The following is a 22,989-nucleotide window of genomic DNA, read 5'->3' as shown; positions in this document are numbered from 1 at the left end:
TCTGTACAAATTGTAAATAGCCTTTCGCTCCCTGTATTTTACCCCTGCCACCTTCAGAATTTGAAAGAGAGTATTCCATTCAACATTGTCAAAAGCTTTCTCTAAGTCTACAAATGCTAGAAATGTATGTTGGCCTTTCCTTAATCTTTCTTCTAAGATAAGGCGTAAGGTCAGTATTGCCTCACATGTTCCAACATTTCTATGGAATCCAAACTGATCTTCCCCGAGGTCGACTTCTACCAGTTTTTCCATTTGTCTGTAAAGAATTCGCGTTAGTATTTTGCAGCTGTGACTTATTAAACTGACAGTTCTGTCAACACCTGCTTTCTTTGGGATTGGAATTATTATATTCTTCTTGAAGTCTGTGGGTATTTCGCCTGTCTCATACATCTTGCTCACCAGATGGTAGAGTTTTGTCATGACTGGCTCTCCCAAGGCCATCAGTAGTTCTAATGGAATGTTGTCTACTCCCGGGGCCTTGTTTCGACTCAGGTCTTTCAGTGCTCTGTCAAACTCTTCACGCAGTATCTTATCTCCCATTTCATCGTCATCTACATCCTCTTCCATTTCCATAATATTGTCCTCAAGTACGTCGCCCTTGTATAGACCCTCTATATACTCCTTCCACCTTTCTGCTTTCCCTTCTTTGCTTAGAACTGGGTTTCCATCTGAGCTCTTGATATTCATACAAGTGGTTCTCTTGTCTCCAAAGGTCTCTTTAATTTTCCTGTACGCAGTATCTATCTCACCCCTAGTGAGATAAGCCTCTACATCCTTCCATTTGTCCTCTAGCCATCCCTGCTTAGCAGTTTTGCACTTCCTGTCGATCTCATTTTTGAGACGTTGGTATTCCTTTTTGCCTGCTTCATTTACTGAAATATTTATATTTTCTCATTTCACCAATTAAATTCAATATTTCTTCTGTTACCCAAGGATTTCTATCAGCCCTCGTCCTTTTACCTACTTGATCCTCTGCTGCCTTCTCTACTTCGTCCCTCAAAGCTAGCCATTCTTCTTCTACTGTATTTCTTTCCCCCATTCCTGTCAATTGTTCCCTTATGCTGTCCCTAAAACTCTGTACAACCTCTGGTTCTTTCAGTTTATCCAGGTCCCATCTCCTTAAATTCCCACCTTTTCGCATATTTCATGAAATTTCCACAAAATCATGAAAATTTTGCAAACTGCTGTACACTATGGTCAAGAGCAGAAGAAATTAGGAAATGTCCAGAAGTATGGACATTATTGTGGGGGAAAAAAAATTAAAGGTGTATTTGATCCATTTTGCTGTTGTCATGTTATTTAGAATTTGCCTGTCACTACCTATGTAACAAGTAGCTTTTGACTATAATTCCCCATTCCTATGAGAGTACTACACCAACTAGAACTATATTGTTTTGCTCACTTAAGTGTGTTACAAAAAAAGTTTCACTTGGGAATTCACCTTTATTTTCCCATTTAATGTCATCAATTCCTGACAAGTCTATTTCTAGCCTTATCTCCCATTTTATGTTCTCTACTTTACCACAAACTCCCTGTTGGCTAACATATGTTATTGCCATTTTTAAATGGTTTCTTCGCTTTAATTTTGTTTGTGTCTTGGTTATGACTAATAAACACCTCTCCACCTACAGTCACTACTGAAAGTACTGCTGCTTACTTTTAGGCTAGTTTATACAAGGTCCACCTCAAGATTCCTTTTCCCCAGCACCATCTACATCTAGGAAGAATTCCCAGGGGGAGGCACCTGATGAAGGAATGAAAGAGAAAACTAGGAAAGCCACATGTGAGCTCGGATATCCAACTATCACTAAAAATCTAGCAAAACCGAACTGTTCAGACTAGAAAGGATCATAGAGCAATATTTTTTTCAGATAAACACTGAAGCAGTAAAATCAAAAACCAAATTAGGTGCCATTGTTGTATACACCACAAATGTATATGTGAGCAGAGCAATATTCGTATCCTTACTTGTGTACATTTGCATGCTTTATGTGGTGCCTTTAAATGACTACAGGCACAGTGAGACATTTTCTTCAGTAAGTGCTACCATATTCCTTCTTATCTCTATACAAATCTCAGGTGTGAAGTTCCATTACTTCACTCTAAACAAATTGAACCTCTCTTCATTTCTCCAGTACAGATAACAGCAGAAAAAATATAATTCCCTTTTAAGATGTGCTTTGGCACAGATTAAAAAAAAATCACAAATATGAAATGATCTGAAATAGGAGTGCCTAACCTCAGTAAGATGAAATTTGCTATTGTGGAAAAACTCACTCAAAATTCAACTAATTCAATGTACAAGAACTACAGTTCCATACATCTGATTACAAAATGTGATACATTCATGAGAATGTTGCTGAAATCATAAAGCAGTATTCTTAGCTAACTGTGGTATCTTCAAGAAGATACGTTCACACTTTGTGCTTGAAGTTAACTGTCCATCAGTTATAATTTTTAAATCACTAGGTAGGTGGGCAGATTTTTATGTGGAATACCCCACTGCTTTACGTGCACCACTGTGGCTAAGTGAAGCATACTTTAGGTCATTATTGTTTATAATGTCATATTTATGAATTACACTGTTGTGTTTAAATTGCAATTAATTGCTGACTACATACTTCATAATGAAGACACATATTGTGGCAGTATTGAGAACCATTAATGGACAAGCATTGCAGTGTGTGATAAGTTAGAAATTTGAGTTATTCATCGACCGTGTCCAGATGACCGAAGCAACCAATCATGAGAAGTGGTAAATCTGGGTTTGAGTCCCACACAAATTGTCAACTTTCACCCTTGCGTTACCACAATGCCCTGTGTGGCTGGAAGTTATATGTTTCCACCTATCCCTACCCTTTCTTTCCCATTCTCTATTTCACATTAATTTAAGGAGCTGTCTGCAAGAGCTTCTAGAGTGAACACAGCACATTATCCTTAAAACACCCTTCTGTGTAACAACTACTTACTTCCTCAATGACAAATTACTGCAGAACATAGTGTCATTAGTAAATGAAAAATCAGTCTAATTTTTATATTTTCATCCCCAGAATCCTATATCGTTTATGCAAAAGTTGGAGCTTTGCCATTCAAAATCTGTAACATATGACTTCCTGTTCAGTTTTCTATCAATATATACAGGTAATAATGTAGAATATTGCTCGAACAGTCCACGGGTATACTGCCAGTTAATAGTGTCCAACGGGCACAATATTTTGGCGATCAGACATGTCGCCATCGTCAGGTGGGCTGACTATGGCAACATGTCTGATCGCCGAAATATTGTGCCTATTGGACACTATTAACCAGCAGTATACCCATGGACTGTCCAAGCAACAAAAAATACGTCGGGAGAAACTGAAGAATCATGTAGAATATTGTTTCACTTGTTGACTTTCCCTTGGCTGTTACTTCTAATGGCGTGAGGAGGCCTTCTGCAGTACAGAATTACCCTTATTATGTTGTATTTAAGCTTTGTGCCAGTTAGATTTGCACACCTAGTTATTAATTTTGAAGAAATGTTATTTACATTTTCAAGTTCTGAGTTACTCACTTACGCTTGATAAATATGAAAGAGAGAGAGAGGGGGGGAGAGAGAGAGAGAGAGAGAGAGAGAGAGAGAGAGAGAGAGAGAGAGAGAGAGGGAGAGAGAGAGAGAGTGCAAATACCCTTCAGTTAAAAAGTAGTTCAGTTATGGTCAGAGCAACATCACACTACTGGCAGGTTAATGTGATTTTGTTGTTAATTTTCTTCAGTTGTATACAGAAATAAAATAGTGCCACACAATCCCAAGAGCTGGGCATATTTCGATGTCCAGTACCATCTATATAGCCTTTCAAAGTGATCCACAAAACCTGGAGGATTTTTTTCAAGGTACATGAATGTATGTTTTGGTTTGATCCCTGCTAATACACAATGCATGACATGTCATTAACAACAAATGATAAGAATCAAATTTGCTTTCTTACCATTTCAAAAAGGGCAGTCACAGATTTTGTTGTTTTGTTATGAATTTCAATCTGTATTATAGTCGAAAATTGCTCGTGTGCTTTTCAATCAATTAACTTACAGTCCACAGTAATATATACAGCACCAGAAATGTTTAAGGGGGAAGAAGAAACACCAGCAGTAGATGTTTATGCCTTAGGTATAACTATGTGGCAGATAGAGCAACGTGAAATACCATATAGTATGTATCACACTGCTGAAGAATTAATACTAAAGGTTTGTGCATCACCTACAGCTGAGAATTGTTACAATTTTGTTACATTAAATGAGTTATTAAGTTGGTGATATCTTTCAGGTAAGTGCTGGCCTGAGACCAAAGCTGAGCACTAGCAATGACGCCTACACTGCCTTATACAGAGAATGTTGGAAGGATGATCCTTTGTGTAGACCTAACATGCTGCTGATTACTCACAAATTATCTGAAATGGCTGATGTACACGTAAAGTCTCAGAGAAAATACTATGATCAGAAATGTTCAGGGGAAATTTGTTTTTATTTTTCACTTAAATGATGATTGTTAGGATAATGTACAGCTCTTCTTATGTAGCCTATGTATTTGTATGTTTAAGCTTCACATTTTCTATTATATCGCATAGTTTTATTAAATGACATGCAATGAAAACAATTATGTATATTAAACTTTCTTATAATATGCCACACAGGACTCTGTCACTTAACATTTTGAAAGCAAATTTCATGTCCAGTCCACGTCACTTGTGTGCAGAATACATTAATTAAAAATAAGCAGAATCTTCTCTTATTAAAGGGCACCCCTTTCAAACTTACAATAATAAAAATATAGTGCAGTGTATTTGGTGAGGATAAGATTCAGCACCTTTTCTCTAACACATTTCACTGTAAAGAGAATTTTTTCTGGAAACATTTAACTTACCTGCCTTACAAACCTGTTATGTTCATAAAGGGAAAATATTCAGATTAAAATGGGGATTGTCCTGGAATGAGTTGCCTTTTATCAAAATGACTGATCAGCCAAAATTGTGGCACAAAATGCGTCATAAAGTGTTGCGTTTAATTGCTTAAGTTGTACTCAATAATAAATTTGATGCATTTGGTGGTTCACTAGTTGGGACTTACTACTGTACTACATTGCCTTCACAACAGAAGGAAAAGAGGATACTGTCTAGTCATCACTTAACTGTTTCAGAACACAGATTTTTTTTCTTTTTCGTATACAGCCATGAAGTTTCACCAAATTATCAATAATGGATAATGTACTGTATTACACTAACTACAATAAAACTATGCAGATCAAATGCACAACATTACTGGGAAAAAATTAAACGTACAAGAAGTAACTCAGAAAAATAAATTTAGCTTAAGCATAATGGACTCGTAGGCCTAATGAAGAATTCCACACTACAGTACAGTAACCAAAACACTGCCAGCGCAGTTCTGGCATTCCACAAGGCTGACTATGCCATGTCTGCATTATTTATGGTGCAACCGATGAGTCAAAAGTGTTCTAATAAATCGTAGCTGTCGTAACTTAGCCGAGTAAATTCCACAAATCTGTCTTTGAAATGCGATGCCTGTTTTCGCCATTATTTCTATTGTGGCAAGTTGTATTAACTACATAGCGACAAACTGACTGTACTATTATTTTCCCTATTCTCAATTACTCACGCCGTAACGTACATTCTTCGGCAAACAGTTTTGAGTAAGAAAATAGTTGTCTCATGTCTGAATAATATTATACAAATTCGCATGACACAAACGGCGGCAAATTAATGCAAGCAAGAGTTACAGTCGTGAAGAGCAAAAGATGTAAGATCGGTCGATTATCAAGTCAATCTTATGTCAATCCGTTTCGGCGTTTTCGAGTAATAACGGATTTGTTGTCAACAACGCAGACATGTTTCAAATCCCACACATACGTCTCACTTCGAACCAATGGAAACGCGTCAAAACTTCCAGAGCGTTGGCCAATAGAAATGTACACCGATGCTTCAGTGTAGTATCTTTGCAGTTGAAGCTAACATGGCGGTTGTGTGGTGTGTGCGGTGGTGATTGTGGTGTGATGTTTTCATGTAAACTGCTGGTTTATGAGAGAACTGTTGAGATATTGAAGAGGAAATATAATGGATGTTGTACAGCGGTGCGCTCTGAAGGAATAATTCCGTTGTAAAGTACGTAAAATTATTGTAAATATTGTTTATCACAGACTCATGTTTTGACAGGCACGCTGCGAGCCGTATACGGGTTGCGTTTACGCGCTTTTCATTTCACTTTATCAACACACTTTCGTTATTATTGTAATTAACGTAATTTAAGGCTGACGGAAGGTGGTGCTCTGTACTCATTTCTTGAAAAATTTCTTTTGTAACGCATCAAAACTTTGTTTTTCTTTAAATTTTTGACATGCTGTTGACAAGGTTTGTACTTAGGAACTTTCTTATGCTAAGCTACAGTAATATAGACGCTGTTCCAGTAACATTCATATACACAGTTGGTAAATCAATGTGTTGATAAAAATGTAAACAAATGCGCGTGGAGTATGCAATGTTTTATTGTGCAAATGCTCGGGGCTCTTATCGCTGTACTCGAATTATATCAGTGTATAGGTCTATAATACCGAAACATAAGCTTCCTATTACCGTTGAGCGGTGGAGAGTGAAAATTAGTCATTACGATTTCTTGAGTTCAATGCGTAGTCATCTATTGTTCCACAGCAGGTGGTGTGGGAAGCGTGTGTTTTTAGGTCTATATCCGAAGCTACCCGTAAGAACATTAGTGAACATTTCGTTTATCGTAATGTAGGTTGATAGAACAATTCTCGGTGTTCACAACAAACTTACAGCACTAGTTGTACGAATCGCATTAAAGTTCTGTTCGTTAAAATTTAACGTGACCTTTCAGTTTACTAACTCTTGGAATATTTTGTCGGGGACAAAATATACTCAGGCTGGAAATATATGGGTGAATAGGTTTTCTAAGTACACATTAACGACAATGATGGAAACACTGTATACCACTATCAAACACTTTCTGATGGAAATTTGCGTCCTAGTGAGTGTGTGCTGTGACATTAGCACTGTTATGTGCTAATTAATGTATGGTAATAAACCATGAGACCTACCTAACACCAAGTTATCGGCTAACAAGAAGTGCTTTCATAAAGTATATTGCTTAGTGTCATATCATTTGGCGAAAACAGTTCTAAAACGTCGCGGTAACATGACTGACGTTTGCACACATGAAATAAGTCATTTGCCGATTATGTTCGCCACATACAGTTCATTTTTCATTTACCCTTCCGTCGTCGAGCATAGGATAAAAATGGAAAATGACTGGAGACTGCTAGACTCCTTTCCACGTGCGCCGAGGGAAACCATAGCAAGTAAGATTCGTACAAATCGAATAAGGTAAGGTATTGTTCGACACTACGTGAACACTCTGTGCTTGTCACATGCTGCTGTCTGATGAAAGGTTTTAATCCTTTTCGTCAATTATAAACTTATTCTTTGGCATAGTAATTTTGTTTTTAACATGAATGACGATCTGCGTTTTAAAACACAATACAGCAAGCTTTCGGAGGGACCATGTACCTCTCGCTTGCCTTCGGTTCATTGTCTTCGTTCTAAGGAATTAAGCAGTTGAAGCGAATGAAATACTAGTAAACGGCTGCTTGTCATTTATGATAGCTGTGAAATGGTTCGCTGAACTTCTGGATCTTAATCGTAACTTCAGAGTTGTCACAGATGGTGCAGTTATTTATAATCTATTGTGTGTAAAAAGATGCAGTAGAAACTAAAGAAGGCTACTTGGACCAAGTTTTCTACGGAAGTAGACAAATGCTCCCTACCAGAAGAAACTATAAAATTCTCGGGAGCCATAAGCGAAGCCGGCCGAAGTGGCCGTGCGGTTAAAGGCGCTGCAGTCTGGAACCGCAAGACCGCTACGGTCGCAGGTTCGAATCCTGCTTCGGGCATGGATGTTTGTGATGTCCTTAGGTTAGTTAGGTTTAACTAGTTCTAAGTTCTAGGGGACTAATGACCTCAGCAGTTGAGTCCCATAGTGCTCAGAGCCATTTGAACCATAATCGAAGACCTAGGTGCGAGAAGGGGATAGCTTAATTTTTTACCCGTAACTTATACCAGTCCCTATAGTTTTGAATCTTATCCCCATATCAGATACTGGTGGAGATATTTCTATTTTGCGCTGAACATACACCGTCCAGTCACATAAAACAACCGTCTACGTTCGACTTCGGATTTGTAAAAAGGTGAGTTATCCTCTTCTTGCACCCAGGCCTTCAGTTCGGACGATCAAAAAGTGTATATCAAGCGTCTAACGAGAGGAATACATCCCTAGTTAGCCCCAGAGGCCCTTTTAATGCGTTTGCGTCAAATTTAGTTCTTCCCAATTTCACTTCAATACAGTCCTTGCCTCTTAGAATATAGGGTGTGCGGTAAACTGCTCCCAGAAAAGTTCGAAGAAAGGTCAACTAATCCCCTGTTGGAACTCGGCAACTTTACCGGCAGGTAGAAGAGACTACGGATCATGCGTGGTGTACTAATAAAGAGAACTGGAGATGCTCGAACATGAACTATAAATGCCAAAATTTTTGCATCAGAAGTGATAATTTATTTTCTGTATGACGCAATCACATTTTTTTACTCGTGATCAGATCTTAGAACCAATGCAAATTTAAAAACCATATTAAAAATATAGGATATGGAAATCGTGTCTCCTTCTTGACAAAGCATACTCTAAAGTAAACATAAAAATCGCCATGCGAATAAATCAGTATATGCCACATGTAATATACGGCGGATACGTCGTCATTCTGCATAAAGGCCAGGAGCACGATCGTATGTTAGTGATATAAGCTGTGCATAGTTTCTCCGAGCGCTAGATGTGCTCTCAGTACGTGAGTTCAAAACACGAAAATAATTTTCCTTATAATTTTGCGTGTCATTGTCAGTATCACAAAGTTATTGGCGAGCATTTTAAAATCGTGTATGAAGTACTATGCGCGTAAAAAGGACGGAGTATTCACCGTAAAATAGATTACCTAATACAAAACAAAATTTCAATCGTTGACTGGCGCGAAGCTACTGCCGCACAGCAGATTTACGCCTGACGCGGTGTGACCGTCGGTAGCCACACGCTCAACTATGTCAGCGCTGTGCTCTAATTTGTGGTTCATAATTGAGATGGCGAGGGGATTCATAAAATCTTGTTGAGTTTTGAACTTGGTTTTTTGTAACTGGACCCGTCCTAGAGTTGCACTGTACTAAATAGTATGGAGTGTGTGGCTGCTGGTTGCCTCACTGCAGTGTTAACGTAAACAATGCATATGATTTTTTTAATTAGGAAAGAGCACGCACCATAAAAGAAGGGAAAGGAGGATTTTAAACGTTAAAACGACTGGAACCACTGCGATGTGAGTGTGTAGAACGTTATCTCGACCATTGGTAGCGCACTCTTCTTCCGACAGCAGGATGTTTACATTACTGGTCGCTTGCATGGCAGCTTCGACACGGCTCGGACAAGGCGGTACAGTACCCCGCTGCCTATACCAACAAGTGATCGTTCAAGCGGTCATCTACAGGGGTGACGAGGACCTTCAATCTACGGCAGATCATTTCGTAATGAACATTTCTTTTGATACCATAACAGTTAATGATAGGCGATAATAAACTTAGTGCAATGCTTGAAAAGTTCCAATTTTGCCACTAGCTATTTGTGCGTGGTTGTAGCCGTCTCGAGTCTCCAGCAGGTCTGTCTCTTAAGTTCTAATAAAACTTCAATTTATAATGTTGCACGTCCATCGCACTATAGCGCCTTCTAAAAATGGGTCGACAGAAGCGTCCGATCCCAGGCGTCGGCTTTGACCCGTGACGTGTGTTGTCGTGTGTGATGTCATGACGGCGCGGAGTTTGGTTTGAGTGTGGCTGTCTCCAGTCTGTTTTATCTTATTTTATTTACTTTTCTGATCTGTTCGTTCTATCCCGAGAGATTTTTTTTAAAGACAAAAAACACTAATCAGCTACTGAAGCATCTTTATCTTCTATGTGTTGCAGGGGTTACTACCCCTGGGGAGGTGGGTGGGTATTCATGCATGGCTGTCTTCACTTACACGTAGTAGCTACGCAAGGCGTCTAAATTTGTTTATATTTAGTTTGCCCCCCACCCAAAACACCCCATTTCCCGCGCTTGTCCCGTTAGTGTCATTAGGTTTCTTGTGGAAAGTGTGTGTGTGTGTTTGTTTTTGTTTCCGCCATATTTGTGACGTCATGGGTCAAAGCAGACGGGCGGGATCGGACGCTTCCGTATTTCCCTAAAAATTTTTGGAACCCGAAAGCGTAACTTCTCCTAAGTGCTATTTTCGCATCAGAAGACATTCACTATGGAATGGTCTACCGTATATCGAAACATTAGCCCCCAAACTACCATTCCGAGGAGGGCCATGGCTGCCGGCCAATAATTATACCTTTTCCTGCGCCCCCCGTGACTTCCGAGGAGCGCACGGCATGTGCCATAACCCTATTTCCCGGAAACTTCGCGCAGTGCAAGTGGGTCAGAATTAGCGAACACGTGTCTCGGCTTATCCGTAGAGAATCGTTTCTGAGAAAACGACGGACAGAGTTTTTCAGACAGTTTACGTGCATTTTAGCGAGCACATAGTTCAACCCAAGCGTCGCTGCTTCAGCGTTTTGCGTCTCGTGTCCATAGAAAATGACTACACGAATATCTTTTTGTGCATACTGAAATAACGTTATCCTTATTCGTCTTCTAATTGTAGGTCTGATGAATGATTAAATGAAAAATTATTTGAAATTTTTCTTTTTCGGTGAAATTCCTGTAGCGTATCTAGATTTAAAACCAGTTCCAAGCTCCAGTTTTTTGTAAAGTGATCCGTTTTGCGTGGTTTGCCACGAAATTATTGCCAATTCGTGAAATCCTCAGCAATGTTAATGACGCTTATTTCCCGAATGAAATTCATACAAAGAAATACTACCTTCGAGCAATGCTCGTGGTGTTCGGAATTTGTGTGTTCCAGATGTTTCTACAATCAGAGTGATCCAAGGGAGCGCACCAAATCTTCCTGTAGACACACAAGAATAAATTAAAAGAATGAATATAAGAATTGATGCGAGAGTGAAACACAACAGGAGAATTTGAAAAAGATTGTAACCCCAGAAAACCCCATACATACATGTATAATGTAATGAATGTGACGCTTATTGTGAAACCCAGTTGTAATTTTACAATTAATATAATACCCTAGCATCCCCTAACTTGATACGAAACATTCGTGTAGTAATCTTCTGTGGCTGTGGGTAGGTAAATGAATAAAATAAAACAATACTCGGGTTTCGAACACGGGGGCGCAAAACAGATGCTGTGACGCTAACAACTCTGCCACTATTCCAGCTGATATTATAGCTCGCTAAAAGGCATCTAAAGCGCGTCGAAAACTTTTCTCAGAAGCAGTCGAGTATCCACGGGTAAGACGAGACTCGTGTTCGCTTATTTCGACTGTTCTTCCAGTGAGCCAGCTTTCTGGGAAATCGGGTGTGTTCTCCTCGTTAGTGGATTTTCAGGAATTTAGGGCGCAAATTTCACTGGGCGAAAGTTTCAGGTATCCGAATCTTCAACACACTTCTGAAGCCCCACAGTTCAAAAGCTAATCTTCTCTTCATGTCTGATTTGCCTTTCACCTTTTTTTTCCGTTTCTGCACAGGACTACACTACAGACAACTACCTTCAGAAAATACTTGATAACAGCGAAATTTGTCTTCATTTCTGCGTCTCAAAAATAGGCCGTTATGCCATTTGATTTCAAATCCAACATCCGGAATATGTTTCACTCAGTTGTGAGGGCCCCAGGCTGCTGTTCTGAGAGCTTTGTCCATTGATAGAGCAGAAGCTTTTTGCTGGTTGTCTAATACTGTCGTTGAGAGTGAGTTCAGAAAGACATTACGCCACTGGGTAATACGATTCTGCTATCTTCAGAAATTGGGAAACCCTACGCTACCCTCGTTGTGTTGAGATATATAAAAATGCGTCTGGTGTATTCAAGAAGCGGTTGCAAGGTCATTCATATCATTGGCATTGAGATACTTAGAAAGATGTCACCAACATTCTCCCGTAGGTGCCGGGGGGAGGGGGGGGGGTCGGTGCTCTGTTGTTAGTGAGATAAGTTCATGTGGTGCAGGATCATATTTCTAACAATTGTTGGTTATTCGTGTGCTTTGCGCTCCCGTGTACGAAGTACGAGTAATAATAAAAGTGACGTGTGGAGAAAACATTGGCATTTCAGGAGCTTCTAATAGCTATCACTGAAGAGTTACCTTTAAGTGATGATGAAACATTGTTTTTTGTTTTATCAAAAAGGAATCACTTTCCAAGTGTTTCACAAGTGCGGTTTTTGTTCTCACCTGAGGATGGTGTAAGAATCGGAAACAGGTTCATTACAAATAGTTGCAGACTAACAAAGTGTTTCAATTTTTATTATATAATTGTCATGTTCTGTGAAGCACCGACGGAGAATTTAGTTAAATTTACAGTTTTGACAATGTCTTGATATTCCTAAGTAAAAAAAGTAGAAACATAAATCAAAAGGCGGCAGAAATGAAAAATCATTTATGCACTTAATATTGACAGTGCGGAGATTATTTTAAACTGTGCCCAGGAATAAATGAGATTTTCAGGAAACGATTGCAACCAGTAGCCTTTGTGGCGGTCCAATTTTTATTTAACCATTACAGGTTTCAAGTCGTTTAGGGACTCATCGCAAAATTGTACACATTCATTTCTTGATTGTTTATGGCATTATGGGGATCGTTTATGTAGTTTCTCGCATCCAGGCGTTTAATCCTGGTGCACATATTAGTGCCACACAAATTTTGCCACTGGTAACAACTCCCACGTACTTTACGTGAGACGTTTTAAATAATAAAAGACTGCTTTAAAGCTGAAAATGTTCACCAACAGATGACAGTATAAAAGTTTCGAAGCAGCTGCACGCATTTTTGCATACTGTGTGTGAGACGGCGAACATTGACCAGACAAAAGCAGTAAATGCCTTTTGTAACAAATACTGAAGCTCAGCGTTGTCAAACTGGCACACGCTAATTTTACAAGATGTAGCTCATAGTGAAATTGTACGGACGGAAATTTGAATGTGGCGCCATGTATTCCAATCGCTCTGTTTTCGTGTTAAAAGTGAAAACGCACCAGTGTCTTGTTACCCAGTGAAAAAAAAAAAAAAACACACACACACACGTTGCGCGCTGCATGGAGAAGCGTTTTCCGATCGATAAATACAAAACATTTCGTGAAGTAGTGCATAAGCCCGACATAACGAACAGCATTGTCTACGGAAGAGGAATGATATGCGCATGAAATTCTAAAACTGATAGTTCGCCCCATTGATTGCGTAGTGGTTTAGGGTCAGTCACCTTGTTTAGCAGCAAAATCAACTGTTCAGCAAATTCTTGACTTACCACCAAAGCTTATAAACTCTTCAGATTGACAGATGTAAATATGTACGCTTAACGTATCAGTACTGTGTAGTAGGCAATGACAATACTGAGTCTTAACGTGACTGAAATACATGTCAGTAAAAATTAGTGGAGCTATTTATTGAAGCTATCAAATAGGTTCATCTGTAGGTAGAGCTAATGGAATGTTTAGATTCTTTGCCATGAACCGTGAAGCTGCAGTTATTTTTGCGCAAGATATTACTTAAAAAATAGTTTTGGGGCGTGTACTTAAAGCATTGCTTGAATATGGAGCTGTTAATCAGATCTGTTTACTACTTCATGTGCGCTGAGTCAACTGAAACACGGAAAAGTGTCCCCATACATGATGTCACGATTGTAGCACAATAGCATTGCGCAAGTGGCAGTATCTTTGTTATTAAGCTGCCTTTTTTATTTACTACGTAGTACATAGGTAGGTCGTGATTCCAGACTTCCTCGTGTGAATTGCACTAACGAATTACTCGTCGATAAATATCCATCCATTTACTCGCCTGATAGATAACTCATAAGTAGAGACTGTTATTACCGAGTACCTTTTCCAATTAGACTTACAGCAACAATTATTTTTGTAACTGTCACCGACGAGCTGTTCCGATTTTAGCAACAGCACGCGTATGTACACTCTTTTGAATGGGATAACATCACGTTAGTCGTAAAATGAAAGAAAACAGTATTCACTCTAATATTGCTTTATTGTGGCCAGAGAAATCTATTTGTCAATTCAGTTACCAGAAACTGTATGAAAAGCTTTTAAGGGTGTCACAGGGTAGGTTGTGCTGAGAAATAATTGTTAAGAAAAAAAATTCGATACGGTGCGCCGTTTTCGAGTTACTTAGCATTGAAGTTAGCCAATCAGGCCGTTGCGCGCGCAGATTCGAGCGTCCCACCATATACAGTTAGTTGTTCTCGTAGCGTAGATGAGAGCGCACGATACTGCTTAGCCTGTGGCTCGACTTCGGACCCTTACTACTGTCCCAGATCCAATTTTTGTATTGCTCTCTTTCTCGGTTTTAGGAAACCAACATGTTTGACAACACCGTCCCTGGCAGGCCGCGTGAATTTGCGCGCTCAACCATCTGATAGGCTACCTTAAATGCTAATTAACCCGGAAACGGCGCATCGTATCGATATTTTTCTTAACAGCTACTTTTCAGCACAACCTACCCTGCAATAGCTCGCCCGGCTACCCGCGCGGTCTAACGCACTGCTTCCCGAACGGGAGGCATGACGGTCCCCGGCACAAATCCGCCCTGCGAATTAGTGTCGAGGTCCGGTGTGTCGTCCAGCCTGTGGATGGTTTTTAAAGCGGTTTTCCACCTACCCTCAGTTACGATGCGTCGGCGATTGCTGCGCAAACGCAGTTTACACGTACACGAAATGGTTCAAATGGCTCTGAGCACTATGGGACTTAACATCTGTGGTCATCAGTCCCCTAGAACTTAGAACTACTTAAACCGAACTAACCTAAGGACATCACACACATCCATGCCCGAGGCAGGATTCGAACCTGCGACCGTAGCAGTCGCGCGGTTCCGGACTGAGCGCCTAGAACCGCGAGACCACCGCGGCCGGTACACGTACACATACACATACACCATAATTATTCTACCACGCAAACATTTGGAGCTACACTCGTCTGGTATTAGACGTTCCCGGGGGGAGGGGGGAGTGTCCACTGGGGGCCGAACCGCACAATAACCCTGGGTTCGGTATAGGGCGGCGATGGGGTGGGTGGACTGCTGTGGCCTGTTGTGGGGGTTGTCAATCACTGAGGGGGGTCTACGGCGGGACGAAGCCTCTCTGCTGTTTCTAAGTCCCTGGTCTAATGAGATACATACTTATATACATACATACCCTGCAATACCCTTACAAGCTTTTTTTCATACGCTCCGATTAAACCCTGAAGATAAAGAACCATTAAACTTTCACTAAATCGGTACGATCTTTAGGGATAATATGCACCACTCGCAACACGATGTTAGCCAGTGGTCGTACAAACATTTTCGAATCACACATAACCACAACGAATGATAGCGAGACAGTAAAGGAAAGGAAATGCGGCTACGTGAGGTCTCCGTTACCGCGTCCAAAATTTGTGTAGGGCAATTGACGGGCTTTATGACCCAACATTTCGCTTTCACGCATAGCTGCAGCGACTTTTCCGAGTTTTATGAAAGAGTGCGCGCGCAGTGCGTTTGCCAGACTGTAGTCCGCTGAGGAAGAGGCACCGCTTTTTCTCACTTATTTCCATCCATTCCGGTAGGAGTAGCGAGAGGTTGGGGCTATATTTTTCATCGTAATGTGTTTACGGCTGTGACGAGTGGGGGGAGGGGAGGGGGGTGGGGTCGTCTCGGTTGCGTTAAGTACGGAATGAACGCGAGCCTCGGCGGACATCGACGCACTGTGTGTGTTCACTCGGCCGAGCTACCGATATCGTCTCAGAATTTTGTTTCTGGGTAGCTGGCAGCACTGTCATGCTTCCACTGGATCGCAGATGTTTTTGTCATTCATGAATGACTTGGCTACAACTTTGACTAGCCTATACTTTTTATCGTGAAACTGACTGTCGCATGTCACTAATGTTTGAGTTCATAATGTCTTTTTAACACCAGTCCCAGTAGACAGGCGTTACTGCTTGAATGGCATACCAACAAACTGATCGCAGATTTGTTTACATTTTGAGCGTTCTTCAGGCTTGTTCAGTTGAGGAATTGCTATTTTATGTATAAAGTACATACGGTTGCGTGTACTCAAATGAGTCCAAACATTATGAACAAATGCTTAAAAGCATCTTAGTACACTTTCGGGGCCGGCCGTGGTGGCCGTGCGGTTCTAGGCGCTCCAGTCCGGAGCCGCGCTGCTGCTACGGTCGCAGGTTCGAATCCTGCCTCGGGCATGGGTGTCTGTGATGTCCTTATGTTAGTTAGGTTTAAGTAGTTCTAGGTTCTAGGGGACTGATGACCACAGCAGTTGAGTCCCATAGTGCTCAGAGCCATTTGAACCATTTTTGAACACTTTCGGGAAGCAGTTCGAGGTGTGAGAGAAAAGTAATGACACTGACAATACTGCGAGGGATCCGGCAACGCTGTGTTGTTCTACTATTGTAGATCGGTGTGTTCTTCCCTTCCACATGCTCCATCCGAGTTTGAGCTCCGTACAGCCATCACGTGATTTTTTAGAGCACCCTCAGCAAAGTTGTGTTTTTGATGCGTGTTGCGAAAATGGAACAGCGGAATTTAACGCAATACTTCATGGCATAATATTGCTCTAAACTTCGGGAATCCGCGAGTGTGAATAGTTGGAAACAGGACTGTTAGGGAACATTCCTTTATCAAGAGCACAAATTATTCGCTGGCCCAAATAATTTTTGGAAGAACGAGAACAGGTCGAAGATGAGGGTGACCTTCAGCTTCAAAAACTGACGAAAATGTCGAACGTGTGCGTGCTCTTGTGAGATAGTTCCTCCTACGAAGATATCCTTGAAACTCAGGAAAAGGGTGAAATGAGTGACATTGGACATGTCAGGCAAGTGGATTCTGCATCAGGACAACGCCCCATGTCACACGTCCACTTCCATCACGGAATTTTTGACCTCGGAGGGCATTCCCGTTTTTCCATACGCTCCCTATTCACCTGATTTGAGTGCTTCTGACTTTTCTCTTTTGTAGAAATTGAGAAATGTCTTAAAAACACGTAATTTTGGGCTCTGCAGAACATTCAAAAGAATTTGACAGCCATCTTAAAAGCCGTATCAGTTGAAACATTTCTACGCTTCTACCAAGACCGGGAATGACTTCGCCGGTGTATAGATGCCGACGGGAACTACTTTGAACGGGACAATATGTTCGAAGAAAAGATAAAAAATAAGACATTACTTCTCTCACACCTCGTACAGCACCTGCTCTGCGTGGCATGGATTCGTCCTTAGTATGTTCCCGGAGGTATGTAGCACCATATATCTACCCACAGGCCACGTAATTCCTGTACAGTTACGGGCCGGTGGTTTGTAGGCGCGGAGGTGGCGCCCCGATTGGGTTGTATCGGGTTCGAAGATTTTATGACGAAGACAACGTAAGCTCACGATCACGCTCTTAAAACCACTGTTATACTATTATGGTCATGTCACACGGACAGTTACCCTGCTGGAAAATACCATCACCGTCGAAAACATGAAGCCTGAAGGGATGCAGGTAGTCCGCAATAATGTTCACGTAGTCCACAGTTGTTAAGGTGACTTAGATTACTATCAAAGGTCACATGGAAGCTCAGTTGAATCCCTCCTAGTATAATACTGCCCCCCTCCCCCCGCCTCCTCCCACGCACCTACCCACCGGCTTGCGTTTGTAGCGTCGTGTGTGTTTCGAGCAGCCGATCGCATGTAAGATTTCGTATACGGACACGAGCATCGACCTCTTGCGACAATAAGCGTGATTCATGTCGTCATGAGAAAAGGTTCCATTGATCCACGGTCTAATCTCGATGATTCTGTGCCCGCTGCAATCATAATTGCATAGAGAGGAATGTCCATGTAGTGAACACCGAGATGCACAGAACAGAGTTTTTGACTTGGTACGGCAGAAGCAGTGCTGGTAAGCGCACTGCAGACCTTGAGTGTTAATAATGAAGGCAACAGTTTTGCCTTCCACGGTACAAAGCATACTTATTGTGCATGTATGTGTAGTCTTCCACTGAAAAAAAATTAATAATTGTCTGTAGAGTCCGACCTTTTGGAGACGCCGCTAATGAAGTATAATTGTGTTCCAGTGTATGGTACGTCTGGCGCTTTTATTTCTGATCTGTCAACACTTTCCCCACGTGTGCGCAACGCAGCGGTGTAGTCATACTCTTGATGACATACGCACCAATGACAATGTATGCGTAGTTATTCGGGGCGCCATGTACCACATAGCACCATTCATTCTGCTGAGCTACGAAGTAAAAGTAAACATTCGGTTCGGCAGCAAAGTATTTATACAAGGACAAGGTGTCAGATTCTCGGCATCACACAAAGATAGCGTTGATATCAATGAATTTCGTCTTTGTTATGTGATACATATTGTACAATGGTCAGTGCAGCACAGTGTCTACTTGGACTGCAGACAAGTTTTATTTATGAGGCTTTTTTTAATGTAGTCGTTCTCATGGATAAACTGGAATAAGGTGATGTCATAGTCTGAGTGCAGACGTGGCTGTACGTCCCATGAAAGTGACAAGTGCGGTACATTGCAAAAATGGCAGCTACACGTGGAAATAAGTCACTAGCTTGGATCCACAGGCCTATAAATTTCTTGGAAGAAGACATTTTCCTGTGTGAGACTGGTTTTTATTTGAAGTAGACATCTTTTCATTTTATTATTATTATTATTATTATTATTATTTTAGCTGATTTCAGCCCTTGAGCATAACAAAGCGTAAAAGCAGAGTCGTATAATATAAGAAATAATCAAAGTAAAAAATATAGTAAATGTAAAACTACGCGTTTCAGTTACTTAAATATCAGAATTGTTATGTGTATTTTGCACAAAGCACTGTGAATATGTACTTTCCACATTGCACGGAAGTGTATGGATTTAACCTAATGTGGTACACCTAATGCCTTCTATGATTTTTATTTATTTATTTATTTATTGTTCCGTGGGACCAAATTAAGGAGAAATCTCCATGGTCATGGAACGAGTCAATACATGAAATTATAACACGATATTAGAAACAGATAAAATGAAATATAGAAAAAAAAAACATATTCAGGTGACAAGTCATAAGTTTAAATGAAGACAATCAACAATGTAACACTGGAATTTGCTTAATTTTTTAGCTCTTCCAGGAGCTCCTCGACAGAATAGAAGGAGTGAGCCATGAGGAAACTCTTCAGTTTAGACTTAAAAGAGTTTGGGCTACTGCTAAGATTTTTGAGTTCTTGTGGTAGCTTATTGAAAATGGATGCAGCAGAATACTGCACTCCTTTCTGCACAAGAGTCAAGGAACTGCATTCTACATGCAGATTTGATTTCTGCCTAGTATTAACTGAGTGAAAGCTGCTAACTCTTGGGAATAGGCTAATATTGCTAACAACAAACGACATTAAAGAAAATATATACTGTGAGGGCAATGTCAGAATTCCCAGATTTTTGAATAGGGGTCGACAAGAGGTTCTCGAACTTACACCACATATAGCTCGAACAGCCCGTTTTTGAGCCAAAAATACCCTTTTTGAATCAGAAGAATTACCCCAAAAAATAATACCATACGACATAAGCGTATGAAAATATGCGAAGTAGACTACTTTTCGTGTTGAAGTGTCACTTATTTCAGATACTGTTCTAATGGTAAATAAAGCAGCATTTAGTTTCTGAACAAGATCCTGAACATGGGCTTTCCACAACAGCTTACTATCTATCCGTACGCCTAGGAACTTGAACTGTTCCGTCTCGCTTATAACATGCCCATTCTGTCTGATTAAAATGTCAGTTCTTGTTGAATTGTGAGTTAGAAACTGTAAAAACTGAGTCTTACTGTGATTTAGCATCAAATTATTTTCCACAAGCCACGAACTTATTTCATGAACTAAATTATTTGTTACTGTTTCAATATTACACACAAGATCCTTCACTATCAAGCTGGTGTCATCAGCAAACAGAAATATTTTTGAATCACCTGTAATACTAGAAGGCATATCATTTATATAAATAAGAAACAGCAGTGGCCCCAGCACCGACCCTTGGGGAACGCCCCACTTAACAGTGCCCCATTGGGACTGAACATCACTACCACTCTCAATATTGCGGATAATTACCCTCTGCTTTCTGTTCTTAAAGTAAGAGGCGAACCAATTGTAAGCTACTCCCCTTACTCCATAATGGTCCAACTTCTGCAGTAATATTTTGTGGTCAACACAGTCAAAAGCCTTCGTTAAATCAAAGAAAACACCTAGCGTTCGCAACCTTTTATTTAATCCGTCGAAAACCTCACAGAGAAAAGAGAATATAGCATTTTCAGTTGTTAAACCATTTCTAAAACCAAACTGAACATTTGACAGCAAATTATGTGAATTTAAATGCTCCAGTAACCTTGTATATACAACCTTCTCGATAACTTTAGCAAACACCGATGGCATAGAAATAGGTCTAAAATTGTCAACATTATCAATGTCTCCCTTTTTATAAAGTGGCTTCACTACCGAGTATTTTAATCGATCAGGAAACCGACCACTCCTAAAGGAAAAGTTACAGATATGGCTAAGTACTGGGCTAACATACATAGAACAATACTTCAGTATTCTGCTAGATACCCCGTCATATCCATGAGAGTTCTTGGTCTTTAGTGATTTAATTATTAACTCAATCTCCCTCTTGTCAGTATCATGGAGGAGCATTTCAGGTAACAGTCTCGGAACACTTTTTTCTAAGGGCGCTATATGATTCCCTGTTGGAATTAGGTTTCTATTTAGTTCACCTGCTATATTCAGAAAGTGATTATTAAATACTGTACATATATGCGACTTATCAGTAACACGGACATTCCCACTACGCACTGATTCTATATCCTCGACCTGTCTCTGCAGACCAGCCACTTCCTTTACGACTGACCATATGGTTTTAATTTTATCCTGAGACTTAGCTATTCTATCTGCATACCACATACTTTTTGCCTTCCTAATAACATTTTTAAGCACCTTACAATACTGTTTGTAATGGGCTGCTGCATTTAGATTTTGATGGTTTCTAACGTTTTGATATAATTGCCACTTTGTTCTACAAGATATTCTTATCCCTCTAGTCAGCCACCCAGGCTGCCTGTTTGTGCTAGTACCCTGTTTTAAACGTTGTAACGGAAAGCAACTTTCAAAGAGCATGAGAAAGGTCTTTAGAAAAGCATTATATTTATCGTTTATTGTCTCAGCGCTATAAACATCTTGCCACTCTTGTTCCTTTATAAGGTTTACAAAGGTCTCTACAGCAACCGGATCAGCTTTCCTGAACAGCTGATGACTATATTTAACACGAGTTGCAGCATAAAAATCTTTTAAAGTTAAAATTTGCGCATCATGATCTGAAAGGCCATTCACCTTTTTTCTAACAGAATGCCCTTCTAGTAATGAGGAATGAACAAAAATGTTGTCTATGGTTGTTCTACTGTTCCCTTGCACTCTCGTTGGAAAGAATACGGTTTGCATAAGATTATATGAATTAAAGAGGTCTACCAGCATCCTCTTCCTTGCACAATCACTTATACAATTAATATTGAAGTCACCACATATAACTAACTTTTTGTATTTCCTATAAAGTGAACCAAGAACCTCCTCTAGCTTTAGCAAAAATGCTGTGAAATCGGAGTCTGGGGATCTATAAATAACAACAGTTACAAGTTTAACTCCGTTAAATTTAACCACACCTGCACAACATTCAAACACCTTTTCAGTGCAGTACTCTGAAACATCAATTGACTCAAATGCGATGCCGTTTTTCACATACATGGCTACTCCCCCACACCGCAAAGAGCTCCTCGAAAAGCAGCCAGCCAACCTGTATCCTGGTAAAGGAAGCCTCTGAATTATCTCCTTATTTAAGAAGTGTTCAGATATACCAATAATTTCAGAGTCAACATCTATAAGCAGTTCACTAACTTTATCCCTAATACCTTGTATATTTTGATGAAATATACTAATTCCCTCATTACTCGGATACCTAAGCTTTGTCAAAAGTGATTCCCTTGTTAGAGAGACTTCCCTTAAGCAGGAATACCTATCAGCTGACTTCAATCTAAAAAAAGGTGCAGCTCTAACACACACTACTGCAGGAATTTTCCCATGAGTGATCCCACCAACCCCACCTATGCTGTCACCTATAAGCTTTGCCAACCTCCCCTTCCCATACCTGTTGAGGTGCAGGCCGTGTCTAGTGAAACCCGTCCTGCTGATAGACTCCACCGACACCACTGAAATGTGACCCATGCTTTCTGTCATCAGCGCACCCCCAAGTCTCATGTTATTACGCCTGACGGCTGTATTAAGATGAGGCCGATCGTGACGCTGAAACAGTTCCACGAAATGCACATTCGTGTTGCCAGTCTGAGTGGCTATCTTTTCCAGGTCACCATCTATGTTATACTCCCCATCCCTACCAATACTATTACCAGCCCCACCCACAATCACTACCTGATCCTCTTTAGTAAAATCCCTACATAACCCCCCTATGTTAACAGTCACCTGAGCCAACCCTGCATTAGGCTTCACAATGCTGGTGACCTGGTACTCACTTCCCAGCACTTCCTGCAACTGCTGGCCTACACCTCTGCCATGTGAACTACCTAACAGCAGAACCTTCTTCTTCCTCTTCGACTTTGCAACTGTTCTAGGCACAGGAACTACTGAGGTCTGCTGCATACTTCCTACATCTACAGCTACTAGAGATTCCTCTCCACTAGACTCTGACAGTTGGTCATATCTATTGTAAACACCAATAGTAAA

At 40.6% G+C, this 22,989-nt stretch overlaps 1 protein-coding gene across 1 annotated transcript in view; it reads left to right on the top strand.

Moving 5' to 3' along the window:
• The window catches only part of LOC126260566 (serine/threonine-protein kinase mos), a gene marked incomplete at its 5' end in the record, with an annotated part of 243,525 nt that overhangs the window by 110,346 nt on the left and 110,190 nt on the right, over positions 1-22,989 (top strand). Inside the window, 2 exons of the mRNA XM_049957900.1 lie at positions 4,031-4,224; positions 4,304-4,447. Coding sequence (XP_049813857.1) covers positions 4,031-4,224; positions 4,304-4,447 — 338 coding nt within the window. The remainder of the gene's footprint in view (positions 1-4,030; positions 4,225-4,303; positions 4,448-22,989) is intronic.

This window comes from Schistocerca nitens, chromosome 5 (assembly GCF_023898315.1).
Source record: "Schistocerca nitens isolate TAMUIC-IGC-003100 chromosome 5, iqSchNite1.1, whole genome shotgun sequence".
Lineage (NCBI taxonomy): Eukaryota > Metazoa > Arthropoda > Insecta > Orthoptera > Acrididae > Schistocerca > Schistocerca nitens.
This window is presented reverse-complemented; position numbering and strand designations above follow the sequence as displayed.